The 18,087-nt window shown below is 37.5% G+C and overlaps 1 protein-coding gene across 2 annotated transcripts in view; it reads right to left on the bottom strand.

Annotated features, from left to right (window-relative positions):
* Nucleotides 1-18,087, bottom strand: part of rgs12b (regulator of G protein signaling 12b) — a 40,745-nt gene that overhangs the window by 8,765 nt on the left and 13,893 nt on the right. For both annotated transcript variants that reach the window (XM_079462694.1, XM_079462693.1), the window contains 4 exons: nt 3,766-3,787; nt 618-787; nt 403-495; nt 75-218 (listed from right to left, as the gene is read on the bottom strand). In XM_079462694.1, the coding sequence (XP_079318820.1) occupies nt 75-218; nt 403-495; nt 618-787; nt 3,766-3,787 (429 nt within the window). The remainder of the gene's footprint in view (nt 1-74; nt 219-402; nt 496-617; nt 788-3,765; nt 3,788-18,087) is intronic.

Here is an 18,087-nt window from a genome sequence, read left to right as displayed (position 1 = left end):
ATTTAGAAGTGCAGCGTTGTGCCCCCAGGGTTTCATTTGACAGTTTCTCATCCTACTTTATTCAACGTTCTCACCTGTAGCTGCTGCTCTTTAAACATGTCTGGCCTTGGAGCGTTGAGGATGTCATCTGCCAATTGTGCCTGACTATCGATGTTGACAGGCGTGGTGGCCTTACTCGAGAGGAAGCTGTTGTAAATCTCTCTGGCCCTCTGGGACAGCTGGGGGACAAAATTAAAGACAGATGGTTAATGAAAAACATTTTGCATCTAGAATACATTCGGCAGAATAGCAGTTTAATTCCTTAAACAGAGTTCAAACCCATTAAATATGCTTTAAATCAATGGAAACCAATAAAATATATTTTTAAACCACTCCAAATAATTAACCGTGACGACTGTATACCTGTTTCTTGTCTGTTTCGGGCACATGGCTGAAATATTCGCACGCTTGCCAAAACAAAATGTTCTCCTCGCTAAACTCCTTCTTCAGAAACTCCTACAGGGTGAAGGACAATAAACAGATTAAGTTGTTCATCTGCGAGTCCAATGAATTCACTCAAATGTACCAAAACTCTCAAACAGATGTGTAAATGGATGACTTGATGTAATTTGACGTACCGAGAAATATCGCACACCGACAGGATCCTGCAGCAGGCGCTCGAAGCAGACAGCCCATGATGCCACACGCCGTTCGGTGTGGCGTCTATGGCACTGCACGCTGGGTAGGCTGGCATTGCTATTCAGACTGTTATCACTGCCGCAGCCCTTCAAGTCCACGCTGTTCAGCTCTATGGCACAAACAATGAGATAACAATTCTTTGGTTTTCAGTTTATAGTGTTCAAGCTTAAAACCAAACAATTTGGGGCATGAAAAATAACCTTGACCCAAAACCTGTATATGACTATTTCTTCCGGAACAAAAAGAAGATATTTTGAGAAATGTTTAAGCTGTTTTGTATCCATACAACGGAAATCAATGGGGTTCAATTTTGTCTGGTTACCAACGTCCATCAAAATATATATCTAGGTTTTTTCTGTAGACGAAATAAAGTCATACAGGTTTGGAATGACATGAGGGTGTTTGAAAGATGATGCTTGGGTGATCTAAAGTAACTTGTCAATAGTTATTCCATGGTAATTTTGCTCTTTGTTTATGTATCTCAAGGAAATGTATTAAGATCAATTATTTTTTCTGTACAACCATAAAACCTCCAAAACAACACTTTTAACACATACCAAGACTATAGCTAGACAATGGATTCTGCATCTGCACAAAGCCTGTGAACTGTAACGCAGCTGTACAGTATATAATACCTCTGTTAAAAGCACCCTGGAGAAAATCAGAATTCAGGTGTCTGTAGATCAACAAACTCGATTCAAAGGCCCTGCAGAATGTGAGTCATAGTCACCGCAGCCTCTTACCTGGGCAGAGCTGGTACGACCCTGTGTGATGCCACTTTACCAAGTATTTCATGCCAACTGGACGCCAGGCTTTTACATCCATCACCCCATTACACATAGCCACAGAACAGAAGGCGAAGAGCCATTGAAATCTCCGTAAACTTTACACACTACGCAGAATCTCCAGCCATTCGAAAAAATGAGGAACTATCTAAACAACTCGATCGTAGCGGAGAAACCGCACGCATGTATACAGGTAAACAGATACAGTGGCCTGCGCACAAAGCTCTGAACAGACAGGTGATAAATAATTGACAGAGGAGAGGGGAGGGAAACTTAGAAGGTAGAGGCAACAGTAACCTGCAATATTAATGCCAGACCAGCACAGTCTAAGGTAGCGATCAAACGGAGGAAACGTGTACATATACATCAACAAATATAGTTTGTAATTGCATGTTTTATCTGAATATTATCACTACAAGCCACGTTGGAATTCGGAACAGTGGCAATTGTGAGTGTGATGCTGTTTGGGGCAATTGCACTGTTATGGATGTGACATATGAACTCTCAGAATGTTTTTGTTCCCAAAACCTTGTTGATTCTAAACATCAGAATAATATGCACAAGTTATCTATTTTAAAAAAGGGAAATAAACATGCGTAATGGATGTGAAAATAAGTATACGGTTTTAGAGGGACGGCGAACTGTGTAGATTTATTTGAATGAATGTTTACCAAGCAGTAGCAATAATACCCAACAAATGGAGAAGGAAAGGCTCTTTACCATAAAACGTATTAGAATTTCATGAGGAATATGGACCGTTATGGATGTGACTATGGAAAAAAAATTTAAACCCCCAAAATGCTTTAAGAGAGACTTTACATGGGTATTTAAACAACCAAATACTGACATCCGAGCTATCAGTATGGTGAAAATCAGTTTGACTAAATATTATCGCTGTGGAAACATTGCTTCTCCAATCAGATTAAAGGACTTGAATTGTTACATAAAAAAAGGCCCAGACTGTAAATTCACACTGTTTACGAGAACACAGCAGAGGACCAGAGACATCCGTAATAAAGAAAACACAAGGTTGCTAACGTTTGCATTTTGATCTCAAGATTGATGGCTATTATTAATGCCAGATTTACAGACGATACATGTTGATAATTGATCCTGGAGCCCTTTCTAAGAAACAAAACTGTCCGGCACCTAAACACTGATCCAGCCTGATTGTCCTGGCTAACTACTAGCTGATCTCGGGTCAGATCCTCTCACAGGCGTTATGTTTGAAGAGCATTGTGAGAGGCCAACAACAGGCGCTATTCTGTGACCATACATGATGACCCATACTCAACAATCATGTGATTGGAGAAGCAAAAGTTTGGTTAGTTCCTCACAGGTTTGTATGCATACATTTGGCCCTCCGTGCCTTTTGTTATGCGTGAGGCAGAAAGATCAACAGGTCTGGCTGGCAGCGTTAAGCAAACATTCTCAGAAATCCTTGCACATTCACACATGCAAATTGGGCGTTGGTGGGGGGGACAGTAAGTTAGGGCTTGTTCACGGCTAATGCTTCTTGAGCAGTTAGAATTGAACTACGGAGATTTGGGCCAAATTGTAACTTGTGTTTAATGAATTACACATGGATCTGAATGGTGGTGTTCTTTTTGGATTGTTTCATGTATAAATGAGGAAATCTGACTGAAGGTTTAGCAGGCATGTAACGAAACATGCAGAATTAGCTTCGTCACATAAAACTATGTTATGAAAAAGTGCATTTGGTGATTAAAGGACTAAACATACGACGTCATAGCACAGACAATATTGCAACTGATCTACATTTACATTTACATCTAACATGAAATCACACATTGGTCACATCTATACAAACTCTGTAACACTGAGCAAAACTAACCCTGTGTGCTATGAGTTTTTGTAACAAGAACTTCTCTATTGATACAGAAGACGCATTGGAAAAGACACAGAAAGCCAAACCTATCATGAAATCAGGATCAACTTTAAAAGAGTCACAATGGTGTTTGCTTTTCCATTCTTTTGGATAAAACCCTATTTGGTTCAGATATTTAGATTATTCAATTATATAATAACAGAGCACAGACAACAACAGAGCGAACAACACAAGAGAAAGACAGGACTGCAACGAAAGAAGTAATTGGACCCCTGAGAGATTTAAACAGTTTTAGGAAGCAGAGAAAAGTTAAACTACAGGCTGAAAAAAAAGTAAAGAAGATGAACACACGCTTAGATTTGAGTTAGAGAAAGAAAGACGAATGAAGTTTTTGCCACATGTAAACAGATGTGATTTGATGTTGGTATAATGAAAATGCGATTGAGTACTCACCACCATCGGAGACAGCCGCAGACTGCAAGAGAACACAGAAAGACATGTATGAGTGACTATCTTCAACACCCTCACAAACCACAGTCTCCAACATAGCAGGGTACTCTGGTGGCATGATACACACACCAGCTCTTCCTGTTTTACTGCTACAGCCTCTCACACTCGATAAGATAATGAGACGCACCAGGTACATTCCAACAATACCCTGAGCTTCTCGACCCCACCCACTGTGACACATTAGAGCCGCCCAGTGTAATTTTGCCTTGGCATGCCACTGGGTGAAGAAACCCTTAAATTGAGTCAGTTAAACAATGCGAAGAAGAAATAATGACGGTAGAGATATAATTGTCATTCCATAAGAATTATATCAATTTCAAAACCTTATCCATTGAAACGGGGATGAGCCGTTTATTGCAGGGTTAAATGATACATTGCTATAGTCACAACAGTGGCCTTCAGGTAAGTGGATGTGTAAATTGTTTGTATGGGACGAGTGCCAAATGAGTGATTTCCTTTACATGTGAGCTCAAAGGTCAGTGTCTGATGAAATGCCCAGTAGGTGTGGGGATTATATAGCTTTTTACAAATAGCTTTTTCACACATACTTTGTTTGAAGAAATAAAACATTGGTTTAGAAATAGAACATTTTGTTTGCCAAATTGTAGTTTTTTTAATAATCAACAGATTATTGACTAAATTCAAAGCCTAAATGAATCTAGGGAACACAAACACAGCATGTACTGAGTTGGATGGTTAAACGTGTTTTAAACAGAACAACTGTAAGAAAAATACAATACTTCCATTGATATTTAAAATAATTATTCGAGCTAAAGTTCACCCAAAAAAGATCATCATTTACTCACCCTCTTGTCATTTCAAACCTGTCTGACTTTCTTTCTTCCACGGAACACAAAAGAAGATATTTTGAAGAATGTTGTTAACAGGCACCCATTCACTTACATTGATTTTGTGGCAATACAACAGAATTGAAAAGGTGCCGGCGCTGTTCGGTTACCAACTTTCTTCAAAATATCTTCTTTCGTGTTCTGCGGAAGTAATAAAGTCATACTGGTTTAAAATGACAACAGGATAGGTAAATTATGATATTATTTTGTGTTGAAGAATCCCTTTAACGCTACATTCAATTTCAGTGTTTAGAAGTGTGTTCTGTCCTCACACTGATTTGCAACAGTAAGTTTAATATCATTATGATTTATTTACTAAAGTTGAATTGTAGGGTATGACTCTGTGAGAAATGTTACTTTGACATCACTTGACTTCTGCCCTTGTAAACAAATACATTGAGTAACCTGCCATTTCATGTTTCAAACAGAGATGGCGACAGAGAGGCAAATATGGCATAGATTGCAGCTTTAAATATTATAGTCAAAAACATTTTAAATTAAAAAATGTTTAAAATTGTTCACAAAAACACAATTAAAAAAGCCAAAATAAGAGTCAAGGGACTGGAAAACAAATAGACTGTTATAAATAACTTTCTGCAGAAATCTGTGAAAGCTTTGTCTGATCTCTGAAGGCTAAGATTCAATTTGGGCCTTAAAATGGCTATTAATAAAATAAGGCAAAAAGGAACAAATTCAAAAAGGGGAGTCTGAATGCGCACATGCAGAAATAAATTACAGAGGAGAGGACAAAAGAGAAATCTGGTGGCTGCTACCAAGATAAAGAAAGACGGAGTTTCCATTGTATAGTCTAAATACTCACAATTTTAACTGCAACAATTTATTTTCCGATAGGACTGTGTTATTGAGCCAAAAACAACCTTGTTGTTACTTATTATTGCATTTAAAACTAGTGAGACGGGCAAACTAACTATGGTGGAAAATCACTTTAGAGAGTTGGAGAATGTGGAGAACACTGTAAAATAACAATATGAAATCTTCATTTTAGCAGACAGTGATTTGTATCTTTGAGATAACATCAGCACAATCTCATTGTTTATGGTCCACTATTGCGAGGGACACATTCCATGCTGTCTTACCTCACCCCTTCCCTTTAAGGGATGGATGTGAAAACTTTGATGTGATACATTTACTATACAAACATAATGATGGTATTTTAGTGACATGTTCTTATATTCCAAGATTGTGAGAATGAAGGTGTAGCTTTACATAAATAAAGTATCATGCTATGTCATGCAATCTGACTTCATAACGTGCTGGCTTCTCATGCTTAACTTGGTCAACTTGTGTAAAAAAAAGTATTTCTGTACTTGATACACTCTCTCAGCACTCCAACATGTTTCGGAAAGTTTTTTTTAAATTCTATAATTCTGTTCCTTTTATTGGGCAATTCTCCCGGAAAAAAAGCACGGCAAGGCGAAAGAAGGAGCCTGCCCACAAGCAAACTGACGAGCGAGACCCGCTTACCATCAAGATTATCTGTGCAGCATCAAGAAGGGCCGGGCTGCAGTTCATTACTCTTGTGATAGTGAAGTTAAGGTGTGTCTGTTTGTTCACGCCATTTCAGTGATGGATGTTATATAACGGGGGATATAATGCTGGTTTTTAGAGATCGTTTGATACTGATAGATGGCACAGTCCAAATGTGTTGAAAGATGCCGGACATATAATGCACCCGGTAAGTCAAACTAAGCAATAAAATGGTAATCGGCGTGTACGTGCATAATGTACAACACGAAGGGATTAATGTGATGTTATGTTTGTTTCTCATGTTGTAGTAGCATCCCACTTTCCCCACCCCTAGCAGCTCTTTAATTTTCGGGAAATAATCGTACAGCTTTATCTCTCTCTTATAAATTTGATCGAACTAAATACTCTTCAAATATTCGACATATGCAATACTACTATATAGGCATTTAAGATGAATATGAGATTGGCAGAAACTGCCTGTGAAACGCGATCTTTAAAGGGGTCATTCGACACGGCTAAAACAAATATAATTGTTTGCTTTAGATGTAATACAATGTGTATACACGATTTAAGGTTTAAAAACGCCGTATTTTCCACATACCAAGCATGTTTGTATCTGGGTGAGCATTCACTTCTAGATAAAATACATCTTATGTTCCAACACTTCAATTTCTGCTATTTTACGTGTCTAATACATGCTTGGGCAACTTATAACACACCAAAGACGAGAAAAACACGAATTTCCAGCGAATCACCCCTTTAAAGTCCCACACACTGTGAAAAAAAATTATAGAACATTACTGTTATCTTTTAAACAGATTTTTTTCAATGTATAATGTAAAAAAACTTTAATTCTACAGAATGTTAGTTTTTAGCAGATCTTCACATGTTTTTAAAAAACAATAAAAAATGTCAAATTACAGAAAAAGACTGCAAATTTAAATGAATTCTTATTTATTTTACAGAATTTCTCTGGTGCCCCAGCTTTTTTGAATGGATTTTTTACAGTGAAATATGGTAAAAATATTTCTTTTACGGGATCTTTTAAAAGTTTTACCACAAAATCTAAGCAAATGCAGGAGGTCATCAAGGTATTGTTCACATATACCATTACATTTAGCACGTTCTGTTAGAAAGAGCACACATTCAAATGCAGTGATCAACTAAACAAAGCTGGCTTAGTTATTAGTTCTTCTTTAGAACCAAACTAAATAAAATGTTTTTATACAAACAAGAACTACAGCATAAACTGTTTCCTCTCCCTTGTTTTTACATCTTCTGTTCTGTATTCCTTTTGGACCCTCTAACCCCTTCTTTCTCTCACCTCCTCCTACTCTAATTCCATTGGGTTTCCTTCATATTTTGGCAGTCGAACTGCTTGCAACCACATATTGATATAGAAGTTGTTTTTTCCAAGCCCCCATCTTCCAACCTCTCCACTCTTCAAATTCCAGAACATTTTAAACCCAAATCTGTCTCTTTTCTTAAGATCCTAGATGTTGTTGGATCAGAGACACTGCTCCATGGTTGACAGAGCAGATGGTGCAGTTGCGTAAATTTTGTTGCCAGTCTAGAACTGAATTTGTGATAGAATTGAATCTTGATTCATTGGCACACAGCTGTGTGTAATAGACCTTTCATGCAACATAATCACCATAGAAAATTACACTGTAATATAAATCTTTCTGGAATAGCTTTCTCATGCGGACAATAGCTATAAATTACATTGTAAGGTTCGAACCTTTAACCGTTCATTTACAAACCTAGATGTTTAGGCATCAGTCTAGTGTTTCTAACTCATAGATCAAAATATACTGTATATATAAATATAAAAAGACAATAAAGTGCAAATATCAAAACTATTAAATATTCTTGTCACTTTTTTATTGCCAGGTCTCTTTTTTACCTTTGTGGAATAAATCATTCGGAACCAATAGATGGGTTATCAGTGTCATCTTACTCAGCATCACTCTCAATTTGTTGACCCTGGTGACTTAATGTCTAACCCCTCTCTCCACTATATGCTATGCATTCTCTAATACAGGACAGACTGTGTGGAGCGCCATAAATACCATACACGGCTCAGTGCAGCCGAATGAAGAAATTGTCAGTATACTGTATGAGGCACATTCCTGATGTTACAGACAAGACTCCGCTTACAGCATAAAGGTCCATAGACTTTTACTGTTCTTCTACTGATCTAATGGTATTTTCTGTCCTCTACCCCAACCACACTCATAAATCTAAAGGGGGTTTCAAACCAAACGTGAATTAAGCTGTATAGGTGGACATTTGAAATATTCAAAAGTAGTTAGATGGAAAGAGTTTTTAACCGAAAACAACATTTAAATATATTTACATAGAAAATAAATAAGTCCTTCATTATCAACCCCCTACAGACGATTTCAGTGACAACATAAACAAACGCGGTTTTCATCCTGCATAAAAAAAGAAAATGTAACCTAAAAATAGCATATAACAGGAAAAAGAAGTGTGGACACATGTATCTAGTTGAGGAACTCACATTTTGTGTTACGTAGCTTAACCTTGTTTTCTCCCTTTTATAGGACATCAAACACGTGTCATTATTTTACACATCCCTTTTGAAAGTGTATTGTCACAAGAAGAAACATGTGAAAGCAAATTAACAATATCAACTATCTGTAACGCTGGTCAATAAATGTGTTTGATGACCTCTGTCTCACACACAGATAGACGCATTCCAGTTAGATGTCTGAAAAGTAACAGCCCCGTGTTAAACACACTGGGGTTTGAGAGGAGCAGGAAACTTTGAGTCTAACAGCTAACGGACAAACAGATTCCAGTGTTTAAATTTGAACCTGAAATGAATAGTGCCTCGCATCGAGCGCTAAATTCCCAAGGTAAGAACGAGGCGGAGAGCAGAGAGTGTCTACAATTGCGCGGCAAAAAGAAGCCAAAACATTCCTGTTTGCTTTGGCCCTGCGAATGCTCCAGCTCTTTCACCTCACGAATGCAGTTTGGGACACATAGGCAAGACATTACAATTCACAATCTCTTCACATGTCTGTCATAAAGACATTCTTTTAATGGGAACAAATAAAGGTAGCTTAGGGAAGCCCTGGTGCGCTTCATATTTTTAGACAACTGGTCTGGAGGTCTAGCAGACGTTAGCCATTGAGTCTGGACTAACAAAAGGCGCTCTTTAATGTTTACAATGATTCCAGTCTAGACACGAGACACATGTGGGACAAACAGAGATTTAAAACACACCAAAGAAGACTGTAGAAAGCAAACAAATTATTACGACAAAATAAGTCAAACATTACGTATCTAACTCACCGCATGCAAGTACAAGACTCTTTTAAATGAGAGTCTCTTTTTCACACTCATGGTCGTCTCAAGATCCGCTTACACAGCGTGGCTCCAAACATGTAGAGACCCAGCTCTCTGTCTGATGGATCCATGCCTCACCTACGCCTTAACTTCACTCATTTCATTCCTCTACAGCAAGAACTAACATGCTCGATGAAACGCAAGGCTTACACGATCTCTCTCTCTTACTGATGAGGAAGTTCCATTCTGATGAGGAGTCTGAAGTGCTGTCACTATGGCAACTCTCAGCAGGAAGCGTCTTGGATTTTCACGAGAAATTCAGGAGCTGAAGACAAAGTTGGGATTCTCCTTTACTTCCCCATGACCTGCGTGGTAACTACAAGAACAGATGTCAGACTTTTCTCTGGGTGATCTTATTCGACACAGACTAGCGCCTCTTTCTCTCCCTCAGTGGAAATAAGAAATGCTTACTCAACCGTTTCGCCATCCCCGCTCAAATAAATCCTCCATTCAAGACAAAAGAAAGCAGTCACTCTAGGCCTCCAACGGCACAGAGCGGCGCTGCCACTTCAAATAATCTTCTGTGTCAACTTCCCAGCATCTAAAAGAGCAGCCGGGGCAGTCAAAAGCTGAGTTTCCACCTCCTGTAAAAATAGTTTGAGGAACGACGTGCATTTGACCAAATGTTCTGCTGAAAGTCTTGTAACTAAAGAAAAGTGAAGTGGAGTTTGGCGAATGACGTAATGTAAACGTAATGTATGCAGTGAGAGCGGACTTTAATGAAATGCAGGTTCTTGTGGTTGGTCATATCAGAACAGGGAGAGAGCAATAAAAATAATCCAGGGCTGCTGGTACAAAGGCAGCATTTCATACAATCCTCTTGAGGTCCATTCAGAAATGTGAGTGGTCCAATTGACAACTTCCTGAGTTGAAGGGTGAAAAGAAAGATACTTAAAATAATTGACATTCTAATTGCAAAGAACAAAAACAAGACCATTAGAATTATGCTCTTCAGCTTGTGGTGGGAAACACTGCGGAGATGTTTAAGGGAATTCCTTATTCCTTTTTATTTTTGTTTAGCTTATAATTGACAGCCTGACTCTGGTCTAAATATGTTACATTTATGTTTGACCCTTTGAATTATTACCATTGATATAAACTAAGATTCCTGCGATATAGCCAAAGATTAAACGTTTATACATTATCTGGTTTATTACATTAAATAGGTCTCACCAATAAAATCCAAAGTCATGTTTAGTAAATATAGACAATTTTGCAAGATGTAAACAGCACTGGTACTGAAGCACTTCCACTTTACAGTTTTTAATTTTATTGAAAATTCCACATATATGTGTGGGAAATGTTTGAACAACATTTAGATTCCGTTCTACATGTTATGTTGGTTGTATTTTGTTAAAATATTTGTGTAGTGTTATAAAAACTGAAATAGGAAGTGCTTCTGACTAAGTGTTGTTTACGTTTTGCAAATTGGTCTAAGAACTACAGAAAGTTTGCATAGTTTAGGGTTACTAACTCTTCTGATCATTTACTCCTATCTTATTCTTATTGATATTTAAAAAATATATTTTTAGAATAAAAGTAAACTTATCAAGATATAAAACACAAATGTAAGTATGGGATTTATGCTGTAATGATGCTGTAGTGTAATGTTAAATTTTCTCACATCGCGCAGATCAGGGCTTGAGAAAAATGTATGCAATGCAGCCGGAAAACAAGTTTTACACGCAAAATCTAAATATAAACGAACATAAATAGTGGTGCGGCATTAGTTAATCTCACAAACGAACAAGCATAACAACAAATGCACACACAAACAAATGGCTCTGTCTAATGCACGCGCAAACTGTATCACACGCTTGCTACTCTATTACATTTATTCTTAGCACAGTCCGATTATTTCGTAGCACGTGCAACATATATGTGCACTGTACAGCCCTGAATTTGACCCACACAATGTATTGTTAGCTATTAATGCACATATACGCATACTTATGACTGGTTTTGTGATTCAGGGTCACATATAATTATGTCTTATTGCATATCATAATCTAACAACTTCCTTTTGTGTAATGTTTTGCTGCTTGGTTTGATGTTTTGTTACTAACGCAACAACATTCACACATTTTCAAGTGTCTGAATATTTTGGGGGCCGCTGCGGTTAATCACGTCAACCCACAGTCAACAGAAAGAGTGAATGTTGCTTTAAACAGGCTGGCAATCAGCTCTCCAAGCTTCACATCGGTGATGTATGAGCTCCTAAGAGAGGTCTGTAATCAACAGAAGTGTGGCACTGCTTCAAATCACAGCTGACAACCCTGCAAGCTCTACTTGTGTCCGGATCTCTGTTACTCCACTGCTGTGGCACACATTTCAGATGTGGATTATCTCGCTGAATTGGGGATACCCCAATGCTCTCTAGAGAGAACACACAATACGGAGTCACAACTGAAGTCATTTGAATTCAAATCCACATTCCTTTTGGTTCTCATGACCATCGTTTTATTGCTGTTCCCAGCAGGCATGAAAGCATTAAAAGTGCTTTGTGCCTCCCTGCTGTAAAGAGGAATCTATATCTTTATAAAGATAGCCTTGCTAGTTTGCTTGCATCAGCTGCTTCAAGTGTTCTTAAACAAGGGCACGGATGGTTCAGCTGGGACGCTAGCCGGCCAGCTGCCAAACAGGCTGGAGGTCCAGCTAAAACCATCAAACTGTGTTTATACTGGTTTAAGATGTTTAATAATTAAAAGAAGTATATATGCACTACGCATAGTGTACAAAAAGAGAAAGAGAAAGAAAGGAATGCCTAGGTTTCTCTAAGGAATGTATATGTTAAAAGATTTTAACACCGTCTCAATACTGCCCTCTATTGGTATTATTGTGAGTACACACTCAGAAATGCACAAATGTATTAATAATATTATAAAAAAATTCCTTTAATATTTTGTGTTTCATGGTAGATCTCAAAATATTTTGTGTGTCATGGTAGATCTCAAAATATTAAGTGAAAGTAACAGATTCTATGTGTATTCAGGGATACAGAAGCAGTGGAAAGGAAGCATGAAACATTTGTCCTAATTTTCTACACCACACAAACAAAGTCATTCATTTCCAGAGACAAACTTTACACAAAAATCTAAATTACTCATGAATAAAAATGTTAACAATATTATTTTGTAAAATACAAAATTATCCTAAACTTGTCCCTTGGTGTTTCTGCGTTCTCAACAGACAGAGCACCTTCACCTCCTTCAAAAGGTTTATTTTGTCTGACAAAGGCTAGAAATGTTTTACATGAACTATATCTGAGAGATGTGGATATAAAGACACTGTTGCTTAAAAGTTTATAAACAAAAACGAGAAGCCTTGTCAAACAAACAAACAAAGCATCTTTATAGATGACGCCGAAATTAATACATTTGCCAAAGATAACAAATACAAATGTACCTCATCAGGAGCTCATAATTCAATGACACCCGATTGGACAAACCAGATCACGTGGTTATGATATGTGAGGATTCGTGATCAACCCATAAAAGGGTAATTACACAATACATTTAAAAATAATTCAGTTTTAACACAAAAAAATTAAAACATTAAAACAAACGCCTTCAAATTAAACACAAATGCACTTGACAAGCCCCAAGCATAGTTTTCAACTATTCAGGGGCTTTCACAGACACGGACCTGCATTCCGAGGCAAGATCACACAAGCACTTGTGCGAGTGGAGTTAAGATCCTATGACCACTTCCTGATCACAACATCAGCGACTGCTTTCTGCATTAAAAACTGACAAACAATGCACACACAAAACCCCACACCTCAACTAACACGCTCTCTCCCTCTGAACGCAACTCAATCTAAGATCAAACAAGTGGGCTAGTTTTTTCAAACGTGCATCTGTGAGTGTTTATGCAGGTACTCACTCCGTCAGGATTGACATTCAAAGTTGACTCCATGTATGCCAGTGTCAGACTCCACAGTCGGGCGTTAAATGACTCCGCTCTCCGTAAACACATCCATCCACTGGCCGCTTCCAGCACAGCCTGTATGTACGCGTGTGTAAGTGAGTGTGAGCGCACACAAGGGTGCAGAGAGAGAGATAGTGTCCGTGTTCACAGTCTGTCCCTGTCACTATCTCTATCTCGTGTTGTTTGATTCTTACTCTTTACCCATCCCTCTCTCTCTCCTCGTCTATCCACCCACTCCGCTGTAATTCCGCCCACAGAGCCCAGGGCTCACAGACAGAGATTCAGAGACACGCTCACGAGTGGGAGTGTGTGCGTGTGTTCACGCTCATATACTTCACGGAGGCGTGAGAAAAAGCAGCGCACACACGTACTGAAATGTAAGTGGTTCACAGTGGGATCCTTCATGTTATTTACACAATGTGTTGTGTCACCTACTTAGTATGCCTGGAGCATCTGCTTAGTGGAGGGGACCGTGAAGAATCAGAATGAATGTGTGTGTGTGTGTTTGAACAATTGAGGGAGGGGGGCTCAGCTTCCTTGCATGCACTAAAGACCTTGAAGGATGCATTGGGGTCAAAAGTCCACTTGTGAAAAATCTTCTGGATTGTAATTTGCATTTGCCAGGTGAAACAACTATGTTGCACATAAACAGCACATTCTTCTGCTTTGAGGTTAATGTCATTTAGCATATTTGAAACATAATATCATAGGTTGGAACTTGTGCAAAGTGGCTTGTGCAAAGTGAACAAACCACAATAGAGGTAAATGCTTGCTAAAGTAATCACTAAATAGCTACTTTATTTGTCTATAAGTTAACATTATTAAATGAAAATAAATTGAAAAGTTGTTATACGTGACCTTGTCTGAGAAACACAGGCTCCATAATCTAACCACGACATTATGGAGCTTTAAAATTAGATTTCGGTCATCAATTTCACTTGATGATCACGCTTCGCAGAATAGAGCAAGGAGAGCATTTGTGTTTATAAAGCATATACATTTTTATTTTCTTTGGAAAATGACCGATCGTCGCCTGGTATCGTTTAAAGCCCTTTGAAGCTGCACTAAAACTGTTATTTTGACCTTCAACCGTTTGGAGTCCATTGAAGTCCACTATATGGAGAATAATCCTGGAATGTTTTCATCAAAAACCGTAATTTTTTTTCGACTAATGAAAAAAATACATAATCATCTTGGATGACAACAGGGCTGAGTAAATTATCATGAAAATGTATGTTGAAAATGAACAATTCCTGTAACGTGTTGGTTACAGGGTTATGATGTCATAAACAGAGGCAGTTTTAAACTGCATTTATTACACTGCAGTTTAATAGAGAAAATACTCCGCAATGGTTTTAAAATGATGAATTTGCACATGGTTTATATTAAAGCATATTAAAAACAGCACATAGACATATAAACTAGGGGTGTGACGAGACACTTATCTCACGAGACAAGAAACGAGAACGAGACAAGATTTTAAGTCCTCAATGATGAAATATATAGGGAAAATGTTTATTTTTCACATTGACACAAAATGCAAAAAATTTTGGCATTATAAAATCAACTTGTATTTTATGAAACACATTAAACTTTATTTGAATTAATTATATTATGCAATAATAAACAATATGTAAACACTGTTAAATGTTTTGTCACAAACTCAACTGCTTTGTTTTCTATACAGGCGCAGCTTTTACTATTTAAGAGACAGATGATCCGTTTTTGAAGATTTACCTGTGAATGTATTTAAAATAACGTAATGTGAACTTGCAATTGCTATACTGTACTTGTGGTACAGACGTGTGTGAACGTTGAAACCCCTTCATCTAGCACGTGTTTACATACAAAAGTGGTGGGAAGTAGAACAAATCACGTTGTCTATGAATGGCCGGGCCAGTCATTGAAGCTCACAGCAGCACGCGCATACTTTGTTGCCGTTATTAGCATGTTCTGTACAGTAATGAAAATCGCACCACAACAAAATGTGCTCTCACACAAATGCTCCCAAATATATTTTGAGGTTGCACAGGTAAAATTTAGGGAGCATATACGACTAAAATTGTTGCAATTTCAAGCCCAGCACTCCATCATGCCAATAGGAAATTATATTGTTGCATAAGCAGTCGGATCTCGAGTCCCACCCCTAATATAAACAACATTGCATATTTTTTATTTGTTTTTCAACTTTAAACAGTATTTTATTTCTCTTTTTAAATTAGACATTTAATCAATGTGGATTTTGACACTCCCTGTAACAGTTTTGAGTGATCTGTCTATTTCTGTTTCTGTTTAAGTGTGTGGATTTGTATTGTTTGACATGAGCCATGAAAAAGAAAAGTAGGTATGAAGCTTTACATTCTTCAACAAGTCCCAACCGGGGTCCCTCATATCTGTGTTTAAAGAACCACAGACTCTGTATTCCTGACCCAGTCGAGCAGGATCATCACTGTAATAAATCACTCAACCCAGAATGGTTCAAGTGTGAAGCTACGTGCAATTGAACCAATGTAACGCCTTTAGCCTGTATAGCCTTAAAGGGACACTCCACCCTCTAGTTATTCCAGACATGTATACATTTCTTTGTTCGGTTGAACACAAAGAGAGATATTTTGGAATAATGTTAGCAACCAACACTTCTGAAGCACCATTGACTGCCATAGTAGGAAATAGGGCTGAACGATACATCGAATTTTCAGTGTCATCGTGATATGAACTCGTGCGAACAGACAGCCTGACAGTTTATTACATGCCCTGAACGCATGTAATAAACATTTGACCTATCATGTTTAGCCTTGAAGACATGATTGGCGCGTTCATGCTATTACCCGCACCAGAGCCCGATAAGGCAGCGTGTAATAAGCGCCCGCAGATCTCCGCAAGAAACTTCAGCGCGTTATTGACTAATATACAAACACAAGCCCATTACTGTGATGCACTGTTTGCTGTGACAGATATAGTCTGAGGACGAACAATGTGATATTTGAGATGTTTCAAACTAAATGAACCACGGAGAAGTTCACCGAACGTAATTTACCCGTCTATTACTTGAGACACCACTGGATCCTTTAAAATCCGTTCAAAGCGAGAACAAACGATGTGGATATTCTCTTTTTAAGTTTTTTTAAGTAATCTTTACATTGTGTTAAATATTTGTGCGGAAAAAATTCATTATTACAAACTAAAATCAACATAGTAACGTATTATCACAACACCTTTCTTTTGCTTTAAACTCTATAAGCAATAAAATGTTTACTCTTTTATATAGTATATATAATATATTATTATGGTGTTGACATTTCTTTTGGTTCAAATGGTCTGGTGTTTTCAGAGTTTAATCAGTCATTTTAACATCAATCAATAAAAAAGCTTCTCTGTCTCTTTTTAAAAAAGCAGAACCAAATCTGCTATCAACTGCATTAAAGTATACAGTATAGACAGGCAGCGTTTAAAGACTATTTGGACACATTTACACACAATTATATTTGTCGACAAATGTAAACACATTTGATACTATTCCACAGAATGTTCCCAAATTTTAGTGCAGAATTAACATGAAAGGTCTGCAGATTCATTTCTGGGTGGAGTGTCCCTTTACGCAATGTTACAGAATTCTAAAACATGAAATATGTTGCAAATGTAGTTGATTAGAAAATTCTCTGGAATCATGATGTATCCACCTAGACACACAGTTGTATATAAAACTAAAGAAAACACAACAAGAATGACACACACACACAACTGATTAAAAGAAAAGATAATAGATATAAAGAAGATGCACCACTGCCATTACAATGAATGGGGAAGAATGTAATGATTAATATGACCGCTCTAGCGAAGAAAGTCCCGCCTTCCAGTGAAAAAACTGAAGATTCTCTGGGCACTTGCAAGCATCTGTGCATGCGGAGTAGCTAAAGCGAATTCGCAAAAGGTGATTTGTAGCGCAATTTAAGCTTAGCAAACCCAAGTTATGGTAAAGTCCATAACGGGTTTAACCATGAATGGCAACATGCTATGTAACTGTGATTTTTGTCAGCGATTTTAGAAATATCTGCTTTCCACCATTAAGGGAGATAAGACTGTTGTCTTGCCATGATGTAAAGCTGCCCAGAGGCGTTGCAAACATGGCCGCCGAGTGACAACTTCCATAAACGGACTTTGGAAAAAGTCAAATGAAACATTTGTTTTTTAAGTTTTTCTCTCCATTTTACATTTTTTATAGTGCTGTAAACATATCCATCTGTTTAATTATTCAATCACAAGAAGTTGCTTCTATATAGTTTTTAAAGCAAATTTTGATGAAATATTATGAATTGTTTTTCAATATAATTATTGTTTACAATAAAAGCAGTTATTTTGATAAAAAAAAAAAACCAGTTTATATGTATTCATGACTTGTACAATCTGCATTTATAAAGTTTGTATCATCAGGGAATTTCAGATTTTGAATTACCCTTGATCCTTGGTTTCTTGTAAAATTACTTTTTAAATAAATCAATAATACAATAAATCATTGCATTCATGATTGCCACTGTGAGTTTTGAAAAGGGGTGGTATGTGTTGGCTCAGTGAGCAAACTAAAAGCTCAAAAGCTGGCATGTCGTCATATAGGGACCGTGGGCAT

Source organism: Barbatula barbatula, assembly GCF_947034865.1.
Source record: "Barbatula barbatula genome assembly, chromosome: 8".
In the NCBI taxonomy this organism is placed as follows: Eukaryota; Metazoa; Chordata; class Actinopteri; order Cypriniformes; family Nemacheilidae; genus Barbatula; species Barbatula barbatula.
This window is presented reverse-complemented; position numbering and strand designations above follow the sequence as displayed.